The 24734-nt window shown below is 40.8% G+C and overlaps 1 protein-coding gene across 1 annotated transcript in view; it reads left to right on the forward strand.

Annotated features, from left to right (window-relative positions):
* Positions 1 to 24734, forward strand: part of Corin (corin serine peptidase) — a 241111-nt gene that overhangs the window by 207547 nt on the left and 8830 nt on the right. The window contains exons 11-17 of the mRNA XM_067155129.2: positions 9006 to 9101; positions 10546 to 10687; positions 14702 to 14853; positions 16334 to 16517; positions 18017 to 18025; positions 19228 to 19381; positions 21422 to 21545. Coding sequence (XP_067011230.2) covers positions 9006 to 9101; positions 10546 to 10687; positions 14702 to 14853; positions 16334 to 16517; positions 18017 to 18025; positions 19228 to 19381; positions 21422 to 21545 — 861 coding nt within the window. The remainder of the gene's footprint in view (positions 1 to 9005; positions 9102 to 10545; positions 10688 to 14701; positions 14854 to 16333; positions 16518 to 18016; positions 18026 to 19227; positions 19382 to 21421; positions 21546 to 24734) is intronic.

Genomic DNA, 24734 nt, shown 5'->3' on the forward strand with positions numbered 1-24734 from the left:
TTTTTGACCAACGGGACTCGAACCGGCTAACCACGGTGTCAGGCAGACAATTTAGACTTGATGCCTGAATGATTACGGCCACCGCGCGGGCTTAACTGCAGCACCATAAAAAGCCCTAAACCATTATGGCTGATAATAGAGTAACCAAGCATAAGCGCTCTCTCTCACACACACACACACACACACACACACACACACACACAGAGAGAGAGAGAGAGAGAGAGAGAGAGAGAGAGCTAACATAAGTAACACTTGATGCTGAAATGAACCAATGGTGATAAATTATTATTATTATTATTATTATTATTATTATTATTATTATTATTATTATTATTATTATTATTATTATTATTATTATTTCGTTGAGCCCATTCGTAGAGCGCGTTGGAACGTGTTCATCGGCTTGATGACTTTCGCCTTCCTATTCTTCCAAAATCTCTTCATCAACTCACCGTGTTGCCTCTTCCGTCCTTCTGACCACTTTGTAGGTCTACTAGTCCTGCAGCTTGTTTTCACCACAAATGTGTGTTTATTTACTGAGCTTAACCCTCAGTATAACGGTGCATATATTATGCTGACATTAAACCAATGCTGAATTTACGTACCTCTTTCGCTAGTTGACTATCGGTGCTATAAATTGAGTATCTTGAAAATAGGAATGTAAATATTCACCAGATATCAGGCCCCGATTTCAAGTAGTTAGCACCCTGGGCAAACAATATTTTGCCCCCCCCCCCCCCCCCCCCTCCTCTGCTCGTTTTCCTGTTCCCCTAAAAAGTAACTGTTTACAAATTAAATATTAAAATTTTCAAGATTATGAGTTTTAAGACAGCACATTATGCAAATACAGTTAATTCTCATAATTAAACTTATCCAGTCAAATAAAGATAACAGCCAAATAAGAATCGGGCTGTTTTTATTTTTATTTAAAAAGCCGTTGGTTCAGTTTGATAGTTTGTATGTAAGTAAATAATTTTAGAAATAAGACACATTTTTTTCATAAAATTTAAATATGTAGATTAAATTCAGGTTTTCAAGTTAGAATAGTTTAAATTGTTTTATATAGGCAAATAAAATAATTGGAATAATTTTTGGAATGTAAAATTAATTTGAGTGTAATGAATTTAAGACGTAATTACGCAGGCCATAATCACTCGATCCGCCGGCCGCCGCCCCTCAGAAACTGGTGCCCTGGGCAAATGCCCAGTCCGCCCATTTGTAAATTGAGGCCTGCAGATATCGGTAAAGACAAGCAGTAGGCTATTAATAACGGCAAAATGCAATCTGAATGCTTGAGGGGAATATGCAATAAATCACAAAACTGGGCTTAGCAACATCGTTTACTACAAATGTTAGAGTGGTGGTGGTTGTGCTGATTATTGTTTTAATAGCAACTACAGCCATCAAGTAAACCATTCTCTATTACTAATCAAGGGGAAAAAATGGAAGGGGTCCAACACTTCGAAAAGTGAAGGTATTTGCCAAAGAAAGACAAGGGTAACGAAAGGCGTGAAAATGAGACTCCCTAGACCTCCGCACGTAATATCGTCGGGGTCGGAAGAAACAAGAGTTGACAAAGTGAGTTCAGATAGGATAGATGAAAGTGAGAAGCCTGACACAAGTGGAAGCAATGCAGGACTCAGCTAAAGGCCCCGTGGTCGCCAACCCACATTCGTAAGTACCATTGGGCCCCTTTTAGTCGCCTTTTATGACAGGCGTGGGATGCCGTAGGTTTTTTCTACTGCTCCCACCCACAACGGGATAAAAATTTCAGAGGTGATAAGTAGCCTGACTAACCTAAAAGTTCTTACGAAACGTGGATGGTGCTTCTGGGACTCCGAAATACTAGCACAATAACAATGGAGGTAATACAATATACTGTAATGCATATTATAAGCCATACTTAGAATCTTACCTGTGAAATGTTATTCCAAGAAAATGTTTCGTTTTTCCTATTCGTGCAACCATACGCACAATACATTATAATAGCTACAACACCAACTTTATATTAGTATCTCTTTTACGTTTTAGTATGTCGTACAGTGTTCGCGTCTGAAAATTCCCGCAATTACAGTTCGCGTTCACCGAATGAGCTGTGCTGCGTTTGACCGTTGTCAACGTGGGCAACGGTTTGACTGTCAAGAAAACAACATGCGTTCTCGCGTCTATATACGACCACACCCCCCTATGCAGAGCGCGGTCATTGGGCTTCACTCTCAGAGCTCCAAGGCATCTCCCTGTATTCTTTACTCCCTGATGTCGAACAGTAGCGGCGATTGCGGATTGAAAGTGCGGAGGCAAAAAATATACACACAACAAACAGTACCCGGAAGAGGGTGGGGATTGAGATGGGAGGTTATATACATCAAAACTGAAGAAACAAGCTACAATATGGTAAGTTTTTGATGCCCTCTGAACGAATTTCGAAAAAGAGGAGTTCGCTTCTAAGGTCGTATACGACGGATGATGGACGCTAAAGGTTGAGAGTTTACCAATTTAAATGCGGTAATAATAGATTTTTAAGATTTTGATCCAATACTTTCTTTCTTAATCTGTTTATTGTCCAGGGTTGGCTTTTCCCTCGGACTTAGCGAGGGATCCCACCTCTACCGCGTAGCGTCCTGGAGCTTCAGACATCGAATCGGGGGATTTTTTTTTTTTAGTTGCTTTACGTCGCACCGACACGGATAGGTCTTATGGCGACGATGGGACAGGAAAGGGGTAGGAGTGGGAAGGAAGCGGCCGTGGCCTTAATTAAGGTACAGCCCCAGCATTTGCCTGGTGTGAAAATGGGAAACCACGGAAAACCATTTTCAGGGCTGCCGACAGTGGGATTCGAACCTACTATCTCCCGAATACTGGATACTGGCCGCACTTAAGCGACTGCAGCTATCGAGCTCGGTAAATCGTTGGATACAACTGGGGAGAATGATCAGTACCTCGCCCAGGCGGCCTCACCTGCTATACTGAACAGGGGCCTTGGTGGGGGATGGGAAGATTGGAAGGGATAGACAAGGGAGAAAAAAGGAAGCGACCGTGGCCTTAAGTTAGGTACTATCCCGGCATTTGCCTGGAGGAGAAGTGGGAAACCACGGAAAACCACTTCGAGGATGGCTGAGGTGGGAATCGAACCCACCTCTACTCAGTTGACCTCCCGAGGCTGAGTGGACCCCGTTCCAGCCCTCGTACCACTTTTCAAATTTCGTGGCAAAGCCGGGAATCGAACCCGAGCCTCCGGGGGTGGCAGCTAATCACACTAACCACTACACCACAGAGGCGGACTTTGATCCAATACTACACAATAAAACTTTCACCAGAGGAACAATATTACGCATTTATTACAATTAAATGGAAGTACAGCGTGATAATACAATTAAAATCATTTCGTATTTGACTACACGCTAAGAAACTAACAGACACTGAAGAGACTGCCAGACTGTCGAAGGCGCGCGGCAAGCGGGTGAATCATACCTCAGTGCGCATGACCTTGGCAAAAGAAAAATATTTAAGTATATATATTTTTACAATTAAAAACCTCTCACCCGGCCGGGAATCGAACCCGAGGCGGATGCGTTGCCCCCTACACTGCGGGGCCGGATCTCAGATCTCTTACTACAGAACTTTATGTGATATCTCTCACAGTGTACTTTACAGAGTTCACAGATACACGTTTTGTTTGACGTGCAATAGTGTTTCACCATACAAATCGTGTAATGGATGCCATGCATCGCGAAACGCCTGACGGCATGTCTAAGGTACGTATCCTCCCTCTTTCCAAACTGGCGTAACCATGGCGTCCGACGCATAGAAATTCCTCCAAACTCCCTATCTTTTCTCTATTCTCTCTTGCAAAAGTGGCTGTAACTTACATGGTAGCATTATTTTTTTTTTTTTCGGATACCGGTATCTCAGTGTAGAATCTCTCTCTTGTGAGTAAATGTACCAAACGGGATGGAATAAAATTAAATAGACACGAAAAAGTGATTTCACTTTTCTTATGGTTCGCACATTTTTTTAAGAGAGCTTGGTAAAGATTTATCGACCAATGATCTGACGAATCCGGACGGTTTACTGTAGTAGAGGCCAGTATGCCGCTTCGTGGACGCCCAGCCGGGTTCGAAAGCTTTACTCGGATTTGAATGTACGGTATCCTAAAACTTTTCGCTCCAATGGTGTTAAAAAAGATAGTGTACATAAGTGGTTTCAAAAGATCTTGGAATGTACTAGAATTGAGTATCTTACCTCGGTGGAACTGCTTTTATTTTTCAACATAGTCTCCCTGTAGACTAATGCATTTGGTCCAGCGATGTTCCAATGCCTTGATCCCATCTCGAAAATGAGATTCCTCCAGGCCTGCAAAATACCTCTCCAATTCGGCTGTCAGTTCTTCCCTTGTAGAAAATCTCCGTCCACCGAGGAATATTTTCAGCTTGGGGAATAGATGAAAGTCTGATGGTGCCAAATCAGGTGAATAAGGTGGATGTGGCAACAATTCGTACCCCAGTTCATGAAGTTTTGCCATGGCAAAAAACACCTGTGTGCGGCGGAGCGTTGTCCTGATGAAAGATGACGTTTTTCCTTGCCAAACCAGGCCTTGTTTCGCGTATCCTTTCCTGTAGTTGGTCTAGGAGGTTTGCATAGTATTGCCCCGTAATTGTTTGGCCAGTAGGAAGATAATCTATCATCAGAATGCCTTTTGCATCCCAGAAAACTGAGGCCATGACCTTTCCGGCCGAACGCACTGCCTTTGCTTTCTTTGGTGGTGGTGAATCAGCATGTTTCCACTGCTTTGACTACTGTTTTGTCTCTGGGGTGTAGTAGTGGACCCAAGTTTCATCTGTAGTCACAAACCGGCGCAAAAAATCTTGTTGGTTGCACTGAAAACGGGCCAGACTTCGTTCGGACATTTCCAATCTGGTGCGTTTATTGTCCAATGTCCAAGAGCCGCGGCACCCATCTTGCGGATATTTCTTTCATACCCAATTCTTCGGTTAAAATATAATCTACCCATTCAGAAGACATCCCTACAGCTTCAGCAATCTCCCGCACTTTCAGTCGACGATCCTCCATGACCATTTTATGCACTTTTGCGATAAATTCTGGGGTCGTAACACTTTTTGGCCGTCCACTACGCGGATCATCATCCAAGCTCTCCCGACCAAATTTAAACTCGCTGGTCCACTTGGCAACAGTTGAAAATGAAGGAGCAGAGTCCTCCAGTGTGTTCTGAAAGTCGGCATGAATTTCCTTTGCTTTCATACCTTTCTTTACAAAGTATTTAGCCTAATCACTGCTCGAATCTCAATGTTTTCCATTGTCACAAATCACTACGCGGGAACAACAACAAAGAGTCGTCACTACCACACTCCCGCAGCTAGAGCACTGACACGCCACGTGTTCACTCACAAAGGATGTGTGATTATTGCGCGGGAACCTCGTTGCTCTAGTACCGACACCTAGTGGTGATTCAGAGAACTTTTCAAACTGTCCTCGTACCTACTCCAAGCAGAATACTAATAATCTATGTAATTACTTTTTGTATAAGATTCTTATTATGCCTCCACTAATCAGTACCGGTAATTATATTTCTGATTTCTAAATCCAGTGCAGAGCGGGTGTGTGTGTGTGTGTGTGTGTGTGTGTGCGCGCCATTTCCTTGATTTATTAACAAAAATCATTAGCGGAAAACATCGTTCGTCGAAGCGAACCTATTTGTATAATGACAATGCATGTGCCCGCCTCTGTGGTGTAGTGGTTAGTGTGATTAGCTGCCACCCCCAGAGGTCCGGGTTCGATTCCCGGCTTTGCCACGAAATTTGAAAAGTGGTACGAGGGCTGGAACGGGGTCTACTCAGCCTCGGGAGGTCAACTGAGTAGAGGTGGGTTCGATTCCCACCTCAGCCATCCTGGAACTGGTTTTCCGTGGTTTCCCACTTCTCCTCCAGGCAAATGCCGGGATGGTACCTAACTTAAGGCCACGGCCGCTTCCTTCCCTCTTCCTTGTCTATCCCTTCCAATATTCCCATCCCCCCACAAGGCCCCTGTTCAGCATATCAGGTGAGGCCGCCTGGGCGAGGTACTGGTCATCCTCCCCAGTTGTATCCCCGGACCCAGAGTCTGAAGCTCCAGGACACTGCCCTTGAGGCGGTAGAGGTGGGATCCCTCGCTGAGTCCGAGGGAAAAGCCGACCCTGGAGGGTAAACAGATTACGATACGATACGACAATGCATGTAGTGGAGACTTTGCATGTGCTGTGAGGAAGGGTAGAAGGGTAGAAGGTTTTTTTTTTTTTTTTTTTTTTTTTTTTTTTTTTTTTTGGCACTGAGGTACCGTACTGTGAATCATACCTCAGTAACCATGAACTTGGCAAAAAATATACACCTACTACCCTTCGCCACAGTACGTGCAAAGTCTCTGCTACTTGCTGTGACACTATACAAATCAGTTGCCCACAACGAACAACATTTTTTGCATATTTCTGCTAATAATTTTGTTATTAATTAAAGAAAAAGGAAATAATTACATGATAAGACAACAGGGCTTGTATAAATTGCTTGTTTTAATAATTCCTCATTTCAGCTGGCTAAAGTGGAATAAAAATGTAATATTTTCTGCACAAATATTTTCTCCCACTAATCGCCACTACTGTGTAAGGATTTAGAAGTTGAACAGACTTACCGTACACTAAATGGCACGCAAAGCTCTACGTTAGGTTATAAAAATTAATGTACTTCGGGCGGTGGGATGGTGGTTTCCTGGACATCAGAATGAACACGTCTCTTCTCTGACACTCTTTCCAAGTAGAATTTTAATTAATTTCTACTTCCTTATAATGTCAGAAACATGTGGACACTAGGTGCCAACGTTTACCAGTTTAATAATAAAAATAATAATGTTATTGGTTTTACATCCCACTCCTTATAATACAATATATCAAGTAAATACTATTACATCAGTCTTGGTATCAGTTTCAGCCCCTTAGTGGCCATCTTCAGCCAAATAAAATTAAACAGATCATGTGATAACTAAAACATATTTATACCAGCCAAAGGCAATATTGCAGTAATAATTATAACATTAAAATACATATAATAACAAAAATTATGTTTATGATATTCTTGTCATAATATGATGTCTTTAAGTTGACGTAGGACCTCAGGCAAAGAAGTAAATCTCTAAGGTCTGATGTAGAACAAGCACGGACTTCAGGCAGATGAGCCCTTTTAAATGAGGTAATGGTCCCCCAAGTGCAGGAGATGCTACTCTAATTCACTGTACAGCGTCTCTTCTCCAGGTTAGGAGTGGCTTATGAGCACCTGTAAGGACCTCTGTCTAGGGATATAGAGAAAAATGGTCAACAGCTCTGATGGCAAAAGAAGATCTGGCATCTCAACGGCAAAAGAGGTGAATGAACCGAAAAAAAGGGCATTCATTTGTCCTTAGGGTGAGAATCACCGGGTGAACTGGCCGTGCGGTTAGGGGTGCGCAGCTGTAAGTTTGCATCCGGAAGATAGTGGGTTCAAATCCCACTGTTGGCAGCACTGAAAATGGTTTTCCGTTGTTTCCCATTATCACACCAGGCAAATGCTGGGGGCTGTACCTCAATTAAGGCCATGGCTGCTTCATTCCCACTCTTAGGCCTTTCCTATCCCATCGTCTCCATAAGACGTATCTGTGTCGGTGCAACGTAAAACAACTTGCAAAAAAAAAAAAATTAAGGATGAGAATCACTGTAAAAGGTGTATGAACTTGGAATTTGGTCAATGGCATACAGAATGGGAAGGCAATGGGAAACCACCTAATTGTAATTCCAAGATTACTCATCAGATTACTGGAGACCAGGAATGTTGTTTGCCAAGCAAACCTAGTGGAAATCAGCACCAATTAGGGTCTGGGCCGGATGGTGTACAGTATAAGGGAAATATATTACTTTTCAAACATGTCAATAGTATCCATTCTTACAGCTGCAGAAAAAGAATCAAAATTGAAAATTGGAACAGCCAAGATTTGCTCCAAAGTAGTAAATTAGAGACGGTAAAGGAAGAACTTAAGCCTCTATGGCTCAGGTGGCAGCATGGTGGCCTCTCACCACTGGCTTCCGTGGTTCATATCCCATTCTCTGCATGTGAGATTTGTGCTGGACAAAGCGGAGGCGGGACAGGTTTTTCTCCAGGTACTCCAGTTTTCCCTGTCATCTTTCATCCAGCAACACTCTCCAATATCATTTCATTTCTTCTGTCAGTCATTAATCATTGCCTCACCCGTTATCACGAAAAGCTCTTGCAATAAGGCCATGAATTGTGTGATAGTGAGTATTCCTAAGAAATGAGCCGGATGGACTGTTCGATTTGAAAACATTTCACAACAAATGTAGGAGATGTTGAAATAAAAGCCAAGCTTACGTCAAGAATGTTGCACAACAAAACTATGTCACCAGCACTGTACAAATGATCAATAACAATGCACAGGTAGAGAACACACATGTTGGCAATACTTTATAGTAGATAGCAGTGATCTTTGACAGTTTTGTCATTTTTTTTTCTATAAATACTATGTAATTTCAACAGCAGCAGCAGCAGTAGTAGAAGTAGTAGTAGTAGTAGTAGCAGCAGCAGCAATAGCAGTGAATTCTCCCAATATTGGAAGATGTTAAGCAAATAACTTTGTCAATTCTTCTGTGGGTTCTTCTTGTTGTTCCATTAGGCAGTCGTTCTTTCCAAGAAGGCTTGTTTACGTTATTCTGACCACTTTGGTCTGTACTGTTTTTGTTGTTGTAGTTGCTCTGATGTAACTTCCCAATTGTTTACTTAATGTCTAAAGATGTCTCTTTCTAGAATGTCTGTTGAACTTATGTTTGCATTTTTAGGTACTTTCGAAGTTCGTTAAGCCAGAGTGTTGAGTTCTTAACTGAGGTTACATAATCTATTATTACTACTATTATTAATATAATGACAATAACTGTTAGGCACATCTGGCCAAAAGTGATGGTGTTTGGTTGTTTCCAGGCATGATACACTGTGGGGAGAAGAGGTGTATGTCGCAGACACACGTGTGCGATGGCGTGATCCATTGTCCATGGGGTCAAGACGAGCGGAACTGTCGTAAGTATCTTCATTTTCACCTTCATTAGAAAGGCAAGGCTAGCACAACCATTTCCTCATCAAAGTAAGAAACTAAAAATAGATTGTTATGGGAAATTATAGCATTATCAGTTGTAGAATGCTAGAAATCATCTTGTGGTGAAAAAATTATTTTTATGATGATTAAATTGGTACACACCAGGGCAGGTTTTCTCAACAGGCAGCCTACAAGCAGCATGCAGAAAGATTTATGTTGGCTGCCATGAAAACATCACAAATGAGAGAAAAAAATCTGTTTGAATAATTCAAAGGAAGATACCTGTACATAAATATTACTGTTAGGTTTCTACTTGTTTTCAAATTAGCTTCTTTTGGACTGGTAGTTTCCACGAATGATCAGTCATGAAAGACTCGATTCTCATTGCACTCCACTGGTTTTGGAAAGTAGTGTTGAAGTTAGTTGCAGTGGTTTTAACAGGAACATAACACTAATCAGAGAGAAGAAGAAAAAGAGGTCCATCCATTCAAAGAATTTAGGCATTGGCAAAGGGAAGAGAATGTCCACGAAGACATCAAAATGAACCCTTGCATCCCTAATACAGAGTTGACCAAGGGAAGTCGGAGAGGAAAGTTGAGCGCCTCTGGCGTCCTCTTATGACAGCCATGTATTCTACCCACAGGGGTTTCTTGAATTACAGTAGAATAGTGGTGCATATTATTTAATTTCATATCCTTAAAGAGTACTGTCATGTCGTGCAGTAAACACAGAAAACCGCTAGTTCAAGAGAAAGTTGACGGACCTGTTTTGTTTCACCACACTTTGAGTGAGTTCTTGCATGTTTCTCAACCTTATATGTAAATACTGTTATAGAGTTCTTAGGTTTTGTACATAAATAATAGAAATTTTTTGAATCTTATGTGCCTGTTGGTTTTAGTATGTTTAAATTGGACCAAGTTCGATGTTGTGGATGTTAATATTCTAATAACTTTTCCACAAAAGAAGATCGCAATGAGAGGACATAACTATTAACTTTTCACACAAATTTCTTTATGTTTTAATCATTTTATAACATTTTAATATACTGATGATGATCTCAAAGGATCGAAACATGTCTATACTTTAAACTACTCATGTGTTCATTTTAGAGTTAACAACATTGTGTATTGAATAAGGTGGATAAAAATCCTATATTTTAATTGTAATTTGTCACTACAGACCAAAGATGATTTTTATCATTTGTAATCATCTCTGACTAGAGTAAAACATACTTGGTCATCAGCAAATATCAGTGTATATGATGGTGATGTACTTCTACACTGTCTGTTCCAGAAGTCAAGAACAATTTAAATAACATTGGCATAATCCTGTACAAGTCTAAGTACTTTCTAATATCTTAATTGTCATCCCCCTCTCAATATTACAACCCCTGTGGTCATGACAGTGAGGACACAAGTACTGTTCCAGTTCGTCTGAGTGAGCGAATGGGAGATGAAGGTCACGGGAAGCTCGAGGTGTTCCATCCTGAACTCCAAGACTGGAAGCCTGCTTGTGTCACCAACTGGGATCAGTCCTCGCCACGGAGCATATGCAGCCTGCTGGGATACGCGTAAGTTACACATCGCACTGGACTCAAAACAAACAAAAACAAACAGATTTTTCTTATGCTCCTGTCTGAACCTAGGTTTGCACTTACCCTCTGTAGGAAGCTTGGTCAGAAATGTTCATTTATTGGGCCCAGGTCCCTTATGGGAGTAGGCAAATCCCCTAAAATATACAGGGTCTCTCATATAAACGAAGCGGTGTTCTTACTCTCGGATACGGCAGCTGCAGTATGGGAGACGCACGCATAGTTCTTGACCTTGCAAACAGCCTGCACGTGTTCAACCTGGCAAGCATCTGTCGCTAGTCTGAATCTCAGCTGTAAACATGCTGAGACAGTTATCATTGCAACACTGTATTTTTGTATGTAAAATTTCTGGTTTCCTCTTAATGGTCATGTGATTAGTCATAACTCTCTATTGGTGTGCAGAAAATCTTAATGGTGTTTATAAAGTCCCTAATTATGATAGGAAGATTGGTATTTGGTGCGACGTTAGTACAAGACGAATAATTGGGCCTATTTGTTTCAAGGCAACACTAAAAAATGCAGAGACGTACCAAGATGACATTTTAATGCCATTCTTCTATACGTTAGCGGAAGAAGAAAAACTGCGTGGGTGGTTTCAACACGATTCAGCCCCTGCTCATTTTCCCTTCTTACAATCTTGGAAATGTTTGCAGGGTTTCACCTCTTTCTCCAGATCTAACAGTGTGTGATTTTTACTTGCGGAGTAAACTGAAAGAAAAATGTGTCTAACAAGTCCTCACACATTGGAGGAACTAAAAGAAAACATTACAAATTAAATCAGAAACATTACAGTGGAAAAACTCACTCACGTCAGCCAGAATGTGGTTACCATATACAATGCCTGTATAACCCAGGAAGAACGACACTTCCAGCATCTTTTACAAGGTAAGATTTCATACATCATTGTATACATGCTTAAAGCAATTCAGCTGAGGCATCTGCTGTAGTACAGAGTACAAACACTCTGTGTTTGGTCTGAGAATTTATATGAAAGACCCTGTATTTGAGAGGGGCCAAAAAAACTCCCCTGCTCCCCAAAAAATGAACTAGACAGTTAAGTAAATAATATAAGCAGAAAGCAGTTGTGCATTTGCTGGATTCCTGCTAATGATTCTTAGAGCAGCAGAAATGTAAATTCGAAGAAGACTGACAGGTGGAAGTGCCATCCTGAATGTTCATTGTGAGGAGTCCAGCTCTGCAGTGGTGCAATATGTAATAATTTTAAAGCAAATTAAAAAAACTGTCAATCATTGTCCTTTTTTTTTATTTCTTTGAGTGTTTCCTATTGACAGCAAAGAACCTCTGCTGAGGCTTAAAACCAAGCCTAAGGAAGTTAATAGTACTTGGACTTGCCTCCACCCCCCTGCTATTTTCTTCAAGTTTGTACATTGTATGTTTGTAGATATAGAGAAGGCAAATTACAGAGAACTGAGGAAAAACATGTCCACTGGACTCGGAGACTTTGGGATTAAAGGTAGGTTATTAATCAGAAGCATTTATGTTGACAATTGGGCTGCAGTGAGAATTGATGATAGAATTGAATTCTTGGTTCAAGGTACTTACTGGGTTTTGACAAGGCTGTAATCTTTCACCTTTGCTGTTCGTAGTTTACATGAACCATCTGCTGAAAAGTATTAAGTGGCAGGGAGGGATTCAGTTAGGTGGAAATGTAGTAGGCAGTCTGGCCTATGCTGACGAACTGATCGTAATGGCAGATCATGTTGAAAACCTGCAGACTAATATCTTGGAACTTGGAAATAGGTGCAATGAGTATGGAATGAAAATTAGCGTTTCCAAGACTAAATTGATGTCAATAGGTAAGAAATCCAAGATAACTAAATGTCAGATTGGTGATACAACGCTGGAACAGGTAGATAATTTTAAGTATTTAGGATGTGTGTTCTCTCAGGATGGTAATGAGATTGAATCAAGATGCAGTGAACTGACAGTTGCGATCAACAGTATTCTGTAAGAAGGAAGTCAGCTCCCAGATTAAACTATCTTTACATCGGTCTGTTTTCGGACCAATTTTACTTTACAAGAGTGAAAGCTGGATGGACTCAGGATATCTTATTCATAAGTTGGAAGTAACAGACATGAAAGTAATGATAATTATTGTTGGTAAAAACAGGTGGGAACAATGGCAGGATGGTATTCGGAATGAGGAGATAACGGCTAAGTTAAGAATGAACTCAGTGGATGAAAGGTAAAGTAAGGGTGTATTCTGCCCGAAGGCGGGTCTGAACCTCCACAGAGGTGTGCCTGAACCGGAGTTTACATGCGGTAGGGTGGCCAGTTCCTTTCCGATCCTGCATTCCCTTAGCCCCCACCAACAGCACATGGTAACCCATCCAAATCTTGACCACGCCCATTGTTGCTTAACTTCTGAGATCTCATGGGCTCTGGTGTTTCAACATGGCTACGGCCATTGGCTTAATGGATGAAGCTGTACGTGTAAACCGGCAGCTTCAGTAGTGGAGTCTTGTGAGGCAAATGGAGGAGAATAATGGTGTCTGTTATGGAGGGTAAGAGAAGTAGAGTTAGACCAAGACGACAATGATTAGACTCAGTTTCTAATGATTTAAAGGTAAGAGGCATAGAACTAAATGAGGCCACAGAACCCGCTACAAATAGAGGATTGTGGCAACATTTAGTATATTCACAGAGGCTTGCAGACTGAACTCTGAAAGGTATAACAGTCTTTAATGATGAAGATGTATGTCTGTAATGAACTTACATTATCATCATCATCATCATCATCATCACTGGCGCAACAGCCCTTTGAGTGGGCCTTGGCCTTCTGAAGAAGTTTTCCCCATTCTTTCCTGTTAAGTGCAGAGCTCTTCCAATTTTTTATTCCAGTTATCTTTACATCCCCTCTCACTCCTTCTTCCCACCTTAACTTTGGTCACCCAACTTTCCTGATTCCTTGAATTTACAACCTCTTTATATTTTCACAAAGAATTTCCAGCCATTTCAATTGTACATTCAATTTTTTTTAGTGGAAGCCCAATGTTCATGAATAAATATTAAATTAAAATGAATTTCTTTAATTTACGACACTGTGAGCTTACATGTAAACCTTCAGCTATAACACACGTAGCAAGAAGTCTACTGTTGCAAATACTTCTAATTCATAACGTTACAAGCTATCTTTGTCACCGTCAAATGATTCCACTATTATATGTTTTTTCAACTAGAATATCTACAAACTCACAATTTACAACATTTGAGCATTACTTCAAATTTTGAGATGGTCCATAGAGATCTTATTTGAAACTGTTCTTCAACTTCTATTCTACAACTTCATATCCTCAACGTGTTCTACAACTTCACCATATGCCTCTGACTTTCGTCTTTTATCTTCAAGATCATGATTAACTTCGGATCTCTCGACTAACTTTGACTTTTATTCTCTCTTCTTTACTTTGATTATATACGATTTTTCGCCATCGTCTAATTATAACCGCCTGACTATCAACTTTATTTTTATGCAATCTTACTACTTGTTGTATAACGATCTGTTGTTTTATCCATTGCACTTATTTTAGCAGCCTTCTAATGTTAATTTTGTTAATACTTCCACTATTATATCTCATCACATTGTATTTTTAAACCATCATTGTTATTTTTTAATGTTATTTTACTTCAAATCTCTTCAAGATTTTAAAATTCATTTCATTATTACATGTTATTTAGACGCTTATTTTTAATTTAAGGTTAAGACGATGGCTGATGATGCCTTCAGGGAAGGCGAAACATGTACCACTATTAGTTAACAAATTTATGTAAATCATCCAAGACGATTTTGTATTGATTAGGTGGTCTAATAAATAACTTAATGTTATTATTTCAACTGTGAGCTTTGTTTTCAAATTACACAAACTCTGTTGTGATTTTGGGTGGTATTTGGTCCCTTAGATCTTTGCTTGATTATAGCAAACAAGAAAATTTAAAAATATATTCTTCTCCTTCCAGGAACGCCAGGTCCAGTACGAAGAACAGTAGTAAGGTGATCTCGTCAAGCAGTCTCGGTCCATCGGTGAGGAAGATGCCTCCACTGAAACAGAGCACATTGCTGAAAGAGTTGAAGTCCTGCCCAGTTGACAAATATCCGGTTGTTGAACTTAGCTGTTCGCATTACAGTAAGTATTTAACACTTCTGCTAACAGAGGGCTCAGTACTACATGTGTTTTACAGCTGGATGCCCATCCTGGCAAAACTTCAGGAATGGATTCCTCGTATAGAGAGAGAACGTTACTGCAATCCAACATTTCCAACATGAATACGCCAGCTAGAACTCTCTGTTCGCGTGTGAGATGAAATATCAGGCCTCCGCTCACCTTTGCACTGAGAGCCAAACACAATTAGAAATGCCTGGTTTAGTACTGCCACAATGGTTCATCAGGATGTAAAGGAGAGGGCATATAAGTCTCTGGTAAGACCCCAACTAGAGTATGGTTCCAAGACTTTGGAGAAAAGAGACGAGCTGCTTGACTAAGTGATATGTTACAAGTAAATATCCTCATATTTGAGCCTGTATTGAAATTCAATAGAAATGTTAAAATCCAAGTGTTTATTTGTAAGTTCACCTCTTCAATACATAAAATACATTTATAATTAGGACTTCATCCTTGTTATAAATTCTATATTTGGTACATGTTTTGCCCGTCTACCAGGCATCACCAGCCATAATAATGCCTCAAGGTTAGTTCAGGATCCTGACTTTAATCTTTATAAGTTATGTGTACTTATTTACAGTCTTAAAACTAATTTACAAAAAATGATATTGTACTTGAAGATCAGTTATAACACAGTACATAAAATAACAGCTTGGCTGTGAACAAGAAAATTGACAGTTCTGTGCACTTTCAATTAGATTAATTAAATAAAATTCTTGAATTCTTTTAAACACCAAATGTCAATCTCAATAGTGTCATTCAGACTTGAAATGTGAATGAAGGCATTTATGTTGTAAAACACTTTAAAGTTTAAGGCGAGAATCTAGCTAAAAGTTTCATGCATTTCCTGAACTTGTAAAATTCTTAAAAGTCTTCACAATATGTAATACTTATTTAATTATTGTAGCTATGATCTTCACAAGAATTTGTAGTTTGTTTCCAATAAATTAATTATTGATATAATCAAATATGTCGTACTGATGATGGTCACTGTTTAAAGACTTGAAAGTAATCAGTTGACATTCTAGATTTTGAGGCATGGACATTGTAGATCGGTCGGTCGGTCAACTACAATCGAATACATGACAGTAGTTACGTGTCCCTGAATATAAAGCCCCAGTCAGAAGAGCATAGTGGCCAAGCAAATGCTGCAACTATGCATTAATATCCTTCTTTCTAATGTGAGGAATCCATTCCCCAAGTGCTGTCTTGAGTTGTATTGTATATATGAGTAAGAACAGTCCACATGATCCTTATACGAATGTAAACATTGATCATCTTGATAAAAATGAAGTCTATTCTTCAGCATAAAAGCCAACTTTACTTGAACAATCCAGCTCTTGATTTCCAGCTACCATCTTTATTTTCTAGCCTAGCTTAAAATTGACAGAGTTCCATTCTTATAAATTGCTTAAAACAACAATACTGCTTGTTCTCGTTACAGTTTGCGGCAAGGGACGGCATTACAACCAGCGACCTTCAACGAGGATAATTGGAGGAGTTGAGTCGAGTCCTGGAGACTGGCCATTCCTCGCAGCCCTACTTGGAGGTCCAGAGGAGATCTTCTACTGTGCTGGTGTCCTTATCGCCGATCAATGGGTTCTTACAGCATCGCACTGTGTGGGAAAGTAAGTACTGCCTGCTGGCACACATGCGACTAGACCACATTAAGAGTGGCTTTCAACAGCATTAAATAAATAATTTGAAACATGGAAAATGTAAATAAAAACAAAATAAAGCTAAAGTTAGGATGTGAAAGCGAATTGGCCCACTGCACACAGTGGATCGATATTTAAAGGAAAACTACTTAATGGATTACAGGTTGAAACTGTGAAGTGACACCTTCACTGAAGAAAAATATGGGGCATAGAATAACTGTTTAAAATTAGTTGAAACAGAATTATCGAGGTCATCTGTTAGGAAACCTTGCCTCGTGCAAACGTAAGGATGGATGTAAAACACTATTACACCATCATGAATTTATTTTGGTTCAGGTTAATCAAATCGATGAGTAAACTCCTGTAATAAGTTAAAATGTGAAATTAAATAAAGTTACATTAGGAAATTTAATATTTGCTTACCCAAGAAAAGTCAGAGCTCCCGGACAGCACGTCTGCTTTACATGATCCCAAAGAGAGAACGAATCTACTCTGCGACGCGCTTCCCGAAGGTAGCTTGCACTAGGTGGTGCAACAGGAAACAGCACGGCAAAGTTAATGACCAATGAACGGCACAGGGGTTGTCTTGTGATTTCTCTAAACAAATAAAATTAAATCTTTGCTGGTCGTTTAGTCCTCCAACACTTAGAAGCTTGATCTTTTGCAACGTAAGCAAGTCCCAGAAAAATGTACACAGTGCCCCGCAAGTCCTGATCATTAAAATTTATACAATCTTATTGTTAAAAGTAAGGTTCCTGGAAGGAAACAATAATTTGATTTTGATTACAATTGTTAAAAACATTTAAGCTCTTTAGGCTTTTTCAATTGTGAAACTACCAGCAATTCGCCGCAGTGTAGCAGTGGGCTCATCGGTTGCATTGCTACACCTTTCCAAGACACTAGCGGCTAGTACATCACTGCAAGCCTCTTATGTAGGACAACTGACGTTCTTGAAGTTGCATTTAAGTCAATAATTGAATAACTCAAATAATTACACTCACAGCACTGATCACAAAGAATGCTCCTAGAGTTGCCCCAGTTCCAGACAAAATGAGAGAGATGGTATGGGCACATGACCAGAGCTGACGTAGAATCTATTGCTGAGCCTGGATGGACAACAACCTCGAGATCGACCTAAAAAAAGAAGTAAATGGACTGCCTGAGTGAGCCATAGGAGTTCCAGTGCCAAAGACTAAGCACAGTGATGGGCATAATGCAAGAAGGTAGAGCCCACATAAGATAGGAAGAATACCAGAAAGAAGAAGAAGAAGAAGAAGAAGAAGAAGAAGAAGAAGAAGAAGAAGAAGAAGAAGAAGAAGAAGAAGAAGAAGAAGAAGAAACCATAAGTCAAAACCAGGCCCATTTCTGGTGAGCCACAGAGTTTACTATGCACAGGCTGGAAGAAAGTTGTTACTTTTCTCGATCAGTCTCAAGATGAAAGTGACTGTGGTTTGCCATTCCTTACGCAGTCAGTCTTTGTGAAGTGTCGCTCACTTAGTGCATGCATTTCAGTGGGATTGGCAGACTTCTGGCTGGCTGAAGAAAACAATGGGAAACTATGTCTCATCAGAGACCGTTAGGTTATCGAGTGACATGTCTGTAAATCTCCTCATTTTGGGAACCACTGCTTATTATCATCATAACTGTGACACTTAAGCAGCCCCCACTCTGAAACTTATCTTTGTCTCCTCGGTCTCTGCATCATAACTTGGCCAGTCCAAGACATACATTTCTTGTGACTTGTTGCACGCCCGCACCCCCACCCCCCCACCCCCCCCACCCCCCACCCCCCCACCCCCGCCCTTCAACCAGAGAAGTTACAAAGTCTAACAATTGTTAGATTTGCACTAATAATGGATACACTGAGCTGTGTTCCTTTGTTACGTAGCAAGTGGTGGTGGTGATTAACACTAATCAGAAGGGAGAAAAAGGAAGAGTTCCAATCCTTCAAAGAATGAAGGAATGAAGGAAAGAAACAGTAGGTCGTGAAGGGCATCCTGATACTGTCAGAGTCGGAAGAGAACAAGAGTTAACCAAGGGAGGTGGGGGTAGGGGGGACCAGGGTCTCTCAGTTGGCGACCACAGTTCCCCTAGCTGAGTCTGGCAGGTGCCATCTCCTCACTGAAGGTTGACGACCATCATGGAGTAGTGTTTCCCATATTGTTGATGCCCAACTACTGTCACAGATTCTGTGGTTAGTGCCACGCAACTGTCAGCTTGTATGCGGGAGACAGTGGGTTCGAACCCCACTGTTCGCAGCCCTGAAGATGGTTTTTTGCGGTTTCCCATTGTCACACCAGGCAAATGCTGAGGCTGTACCTTAATTAAGGCCACGGCCGCTTCCTTCCCACTCCTAGCCCTTTCCTGTCTCATCATCGCCAAAAGACCTATCTGTGTCGGTGCGACGTGGAACAACTTGTAAAAAAAAAAAAAGAGAGAGAGAGAGATGTTAGTACAAAATCATTAAAAGTGAAATTGTGCGCAAGTCTGATGGAAATAAACACAGTGATTAGTGTCAGCAAGATTCTCACAAAAGAGAAAATAATTCGATAGTTTGTAATGTTGTGTTATTTGTAATGATTTAGTATAATGTGGTAGGTAATTAAAAAGGCTGTTTGCAGTTCAACTCCCATTGCCCTAAACTGTGTTACTAAGACCACTTTTTCTCATCTAGTTTCAGCCAGGGAGAGCCATCTGGGTGGACGATTCAACTCGGTATTACCAGAAGACATGCTCACTCGTACTTCAGTCAGAAGATGAAGGTCCGTAGAGTGGTTGCTCATCCCATGTATAACCTGGGTGTTGCTCATGACAACGACGTGGCTCTGTTTCAGGTAATACAGTCAGCAAACTGTGTGGTCTCACCTCTTATCACCCTCGTACCTCACCAACTTAGTCTTTGTATCCTCCTGCCTTTGCTCCCACCTGTTTGTACCAGCCATTGTATCATTAGCTTCCAAGTTACTCGTGCATAAAAACAGAACACCTTGAAAGACTAGAGATAGGAAGTTCACACTCATAGGACATGACCATCAGTATGTTCTGCAGAATCAATTAGCATTTCAGTTACCTAGGTTCAGCATGTGTCCTGTTGCCTAGTAGGCACTGGGTGTTCCATGAGCACTGATAACATATTCCATGCGTGATGGCGTATAAGGTGTGAGTGGTGTTCTGGGTATAGTCATCCATGCTGCATCCACCTGGTTCCACAGTTCATCTTTGGTGGTTGGCATTGGTTCACAGCGCCAGACCCATCGTTTCATGTTATCCCACACATTTTCGATTGGCGACAAGTCCGGTGATCGGGCAGCCCGGTGCAACAGTCTGACATCCTGTGACAACAAGAAGGCACGTGTTCGTGCAGCAACATGTGGCCACGCATTGTCCTGCTGAAATATGGTGTCTGGGGTGTTATGCAGAAAGGGTATGGCTACGGGTGGCAGGATGTCATTCACGAAGGTCAAATTGGTCACTGTGCCCTGGACACGCACCAACTGTGATTTGTGGTTGTACCCAATAGCACCCCACACCATAAGGTCTTGAGTTGGCGCTGTATGTCTGGCGTGAATGCAGTCAATGTGATGCCTCTACCCCTCTCTGCGGCAAACCAAAATGCAGCCATCATTTTCAAACAAACAGAACCTGGATTCATCCGAAAACACTATCTGCTGCCATTCCTGTCTCCAGTGATGTCGTTCTGTACACCATTGCAGTCTAGTATGTTTATGCACATTAGTCAAAGGTAGGCGGAGAAGTGGACGATGCGCCGGTAACCCAGACTGTAATAAACAGTGACAGACTGTCACTCCTGATAGTGTACGATGTGTTACACTGTTCCACTGTTGCGCCAGTGCTGAGGAGGATGCAGATCTGCCCTGCAATGCCATTCAGATGAGGTTCAATATTAAGTTAAAAGAAGATATATTATGGTTCCACCTTTCAGTACTATTAAGTTTACATTCTTATTTAATTAAAATTGGTACTAGTTTTGACCAGTATTCATGGTCATCATCAGCGAATTACAAATAAGTCTAAAACAATGCATAGAAAAATAAAATGAGAAGTTTAAATAATTCTGTTTGGTTTCTGCTAGTGAAGCACTAAAATCTTTAAGGAGCACTGTGCATTGAGATTTCAAAGATATGTAGAAGTCTAAAGTCAAATACATATTTTAGTTTTAGTTTATGAGGCACTGTATAATTTTAAGTATCAGTAATGCGTGTCTATGAAGAAGTCGTAGATCATATAAGTTATTAAGAGAGCGCTGTGTGTGAAGAAGAATCAAATATGCACTTAAATGTATTACGGAGTAAGTTCTTGAAGAGTTCAGTTGAAGTTTATGAGGCACTGTATAATTTTAGAAATTAGCACTGCGTGTTGATAGATCCAAAAATTATATAAAAGTCATAGATCAAATATGTAGGCTACTTGAAGTACGGAGCACTGTACGCATTACTGATACTTAAAATTATACAGTGCCTCATAAACTACAACTAAAATACGTATCTGACTTTAGACTTCTACATAATCTTGAAATCTCAACGCACAGTGCTTCCTTATGTGTTATAGTGCTCCATAAACTGCACCTGACAGCATCATCTAAACTTCATTTTTACCTGTGCATCTTTTATTTGTGTTTTTCGGTGATATTTCAACGCGCAGTGCTCCTTAAAGATTTTAGTGCTTCACTAGCAATACAGAGTGGTTGTGTTAGCATAGTAAGGCAGAGTTTAACAACATATCAACGACAACACCGAGTGCACACCCTTCAAAAATGATCTACCTGATGTCAGGTCCTTTTGGACCTCTCATCTGTCCAATGTGAGAAGAGGGAGAAATAGCTCTATAACCTTGTATGTTGTTTTTGTTTGCAGCTGAAGAAGCGTGTGAGTTTCCATGAGCACTTACTGCCAGTGTGTCTTCCTCCGCCAAACCACGAGCTACTTCCTGGCACTATGTGTACTGTGATTGGTTGGGGCAAGAAAGAGGACAAGGATGGTAAGTGTAGAGAGTGACTCTGATCTTAGAAGTGATCAAGAATTCACATTTCAGTCAATCTAACAATAGAGTAACCTTTCCATGCCATTCCCATCGCCCTGTGGTAGAATAAGACCAGTCTCCTCTCAGCAGACTGTAGTGTGCAGTACTAACCACCTCTTAATAGGGTGCACTTTGCTAACTTTTACGAAAAGATCTGGTGTGCAATCCTGTCGATAGATAGTTCCTTTGATATGAAACAACAACCATGACAGTGAACCAGGCGAGTTGGCCATGCGGTTAGGGGCGTGCGGCTGTGAGCTTGCATACGGGAGATAGTGGGTTCGAATCCTACTGTCAGCAGCCCTGAAGATGGTTTTCGGTGGTTTCCCATTTTTACACCAGGCAAATGCTGGGGCTGTACCTTAACTAAGGCCATGGCCGCTTCCTTCCCACTCCTAGGCCTTTTCTATCCCATCATCCCCATAAGACCTATCTGTGTCGATGTGACGTAAAGCCACTAGCAAAAAACAAAAATGTACCATGACAGTGAAGAAAAATATTGGCAACATAAGTAATTTATTACTAACTAGCTGGTGCACCAGTGCTACAGAATTCTAGATGAGGTCATGTACAAGTTGTGAATAAGATTCTATTAAATTGCATAATAACATAAGTATTTAAAAATTAAATTTTAGGTGCCTTCCTCTAAACTACCATTTCATCCAGCATGAATAAAGTTATTTATAGCCTGGACTGTAGTGCTTTATTCCCTGACTTAACATACCAATTTTCATTAACTCCCTTCAGCCATTTTCTTGTCATACACGTACATACATACAGACTTGACAGAAAATTTAAAAAGTGCATTTCCTTGTTACTGTGGACACGACCGATCCAGAAATACCATTATTTTTTAATTCTGAGCAATGCACAGACAGTATATATATATATATATAGATAGACTGATAAATCTCTAAAGATTTCTGGTAATGGTATGTAAATGATTGTGGTTTTAAGATGAAGAACACCGGGCGAGCTGGCCATGTGGTTAGGGGCGCACAGCTGTGAGCTCGTATCTGGGAGATATTGGGTTCGGAACCCTACTGTCGGCAGACCTGAAGATGGTTTTCCATGGTTTCCCATTTTGACACAAGGCAAATGCGGGGGCTGTACCTTAATTAAGGCCACGGCCATTTCCTTCCCATTCCTAGTCCTTTGCTGTCCCATTGTCGCCATAAGACCTATGTGTGGTGCTGCAACATAAAGCAAATAGCAAGATGAAGTACAACTAGGCAACGATCAGAAGGAAAATAGAACACCACTGGCCTTCTGACCTCAAGTTGGAAGGTGCTCAAATATATCAGCCTCATGTGTGTACATTTACTTGCACATTAAACAATTCCTGCAGTACAAAATTCCAGCATCTCGGCATCTCTGAAAGCTGCAAAAGTAGTAGTGGAACATAAAATGAATAACATTAATTAATTAACTGAAAATGAAACAGGTCCAAGAATGAAGGTATCGGCAAAGAAAGGGAAGGGCCACGAAGGAGGTCGAGACCTGTGGTCGCTAACCCACACTGGCAGGGATCCCCTGGGTCCCCTTTCACGACAGGCAACGGGTGCCAGGCCCCCATCCATCACAGACATGATAATCTTTTGGTTTTTTAACTGTGTTAAAGAAAACAAAGAGAAATTCTTCACGTTTCACAGAGAAGAAAGGTAAGGGCCAGGAAAGACTCCCTAAGCCTCGTCTGAGAGACACCATTTCGTTTCTGAGCTAATTATGCTATCCCAAGTTCCCAATAAGGATTTACATTAATTACAGGTCATCTTGAAAGGATGAGTATAAACCAATGAATCTAATTTATTGATATAAAAGCAACTAACAATGGACATCAGGAAATATAATAAGAACCTGAAACCTCTCTCTGATATAACTAAGTGGCACAGTTATACACCCGTCTTTTCGCAAGTCCAAATGTCCTTTGTGTGGTTATCTTTCCTTCAGCTCGTAAGTACAGTATGCCAACTAGGGCCTTTATTTTACATGGTGATAAATCGAGTGTCCCTATATCTGCCGTAGTTCATTTGAACCTCTTCAATTTTCCACTTTGTGCACTCCACTATAGTAGAAAGCATTTGCTCATCAAAGAGTAGTTCCCAGCATTCTTTAGGAGTTTTAACAAGCTTTGCAACACCTTTCACACAAGGTAGATGCGTAACGATATTTTGTTGCCAGGTTTGAACATTTCTGGGAGGATTACATTTACGCGACTTACAAACTCCACTGCACCCTAGGAAATAATCGCTGTCATTCTCTCCTGCTTCTTCGCTACTGTCTGCATCTTGTTCAGTGTGTATACTTTCGACTATACTTCCTATATCATCTTCCTCATCATCACTGTACAATTCACTATCTTCATCCTCATCATCTTCCTCGAACAAACTCTGCACAATCCTTCTGTCGTCAAAGCGATCAAGATTATATATACTCTCCTTTCCACTCATTTTTAGTCCTAAAAATGTGAAAATTTACATTTTTGCAAGAAACTATGCAATCTGAAACATTCTGAAGAATAATTACTGTATTCTTCTTCTTCTTCTTCTTCTTCTTCTTTCCTAGCATTTAGTCCTGTGTTGGTGCAGGGTCCACTTTTAAACATGCCATCTTCCACTTCCTGCTATCAAGGGCGTCAACTACAGTGATGCCTAGAAAATGCATGTCTTCCTTGGTGTAGTCAAACCATCGCTTCTTTGGACAACCTCGGGATCGAGAACCTCCAGGATCAAATTGGAGGACTGTATGTATCATTCAGTCTGCAGGGCTTCGGACGACATGACCATACCATCTAAGCCGTGCTTCTTGCATCTTCTCTGGGATAGGTGCCACTCCCAATCGCCTTCAGACCCAGTGACCAACGTAACATTTTCATCTCCATACCATGTAGAACATGCTCGTGCTTCTTAGTTGTAGGTCAGCATTCCGACCCATGGAATCGGACCATGGATTTGTAGACTTTTCCTTTTAGGCAGGTGGGAATATTCTTGTCGCATAGCACACCAGTGACCTGACGCCACTTCAGGCATGTTGAATTTACTCGTGCTCGAGTGTGTTGTAATGTCTTTCCTTCTGAGATGATGGGTGATCCAAGATATTTAAATTGGTTGGTTTTAACTAGGTCTTGCCCGTCGATGTGAATACTAT

The sequence above is a fragment of the Anabrus simplex genome, chromosome 10 (assembly GCF_040414725.1).
Source record: "Anabrus simplex isolate iqAnaSimp1 chromosome 10, ASM4041472v1, whole genome shotgun sequence".
NCBI classification, from domain to species: Eukaryota; Metazoa; Arthropoda; class Insecta; order Orthoptera; family Tettigoniidae; genus Anabrus; species Anabrus simplex.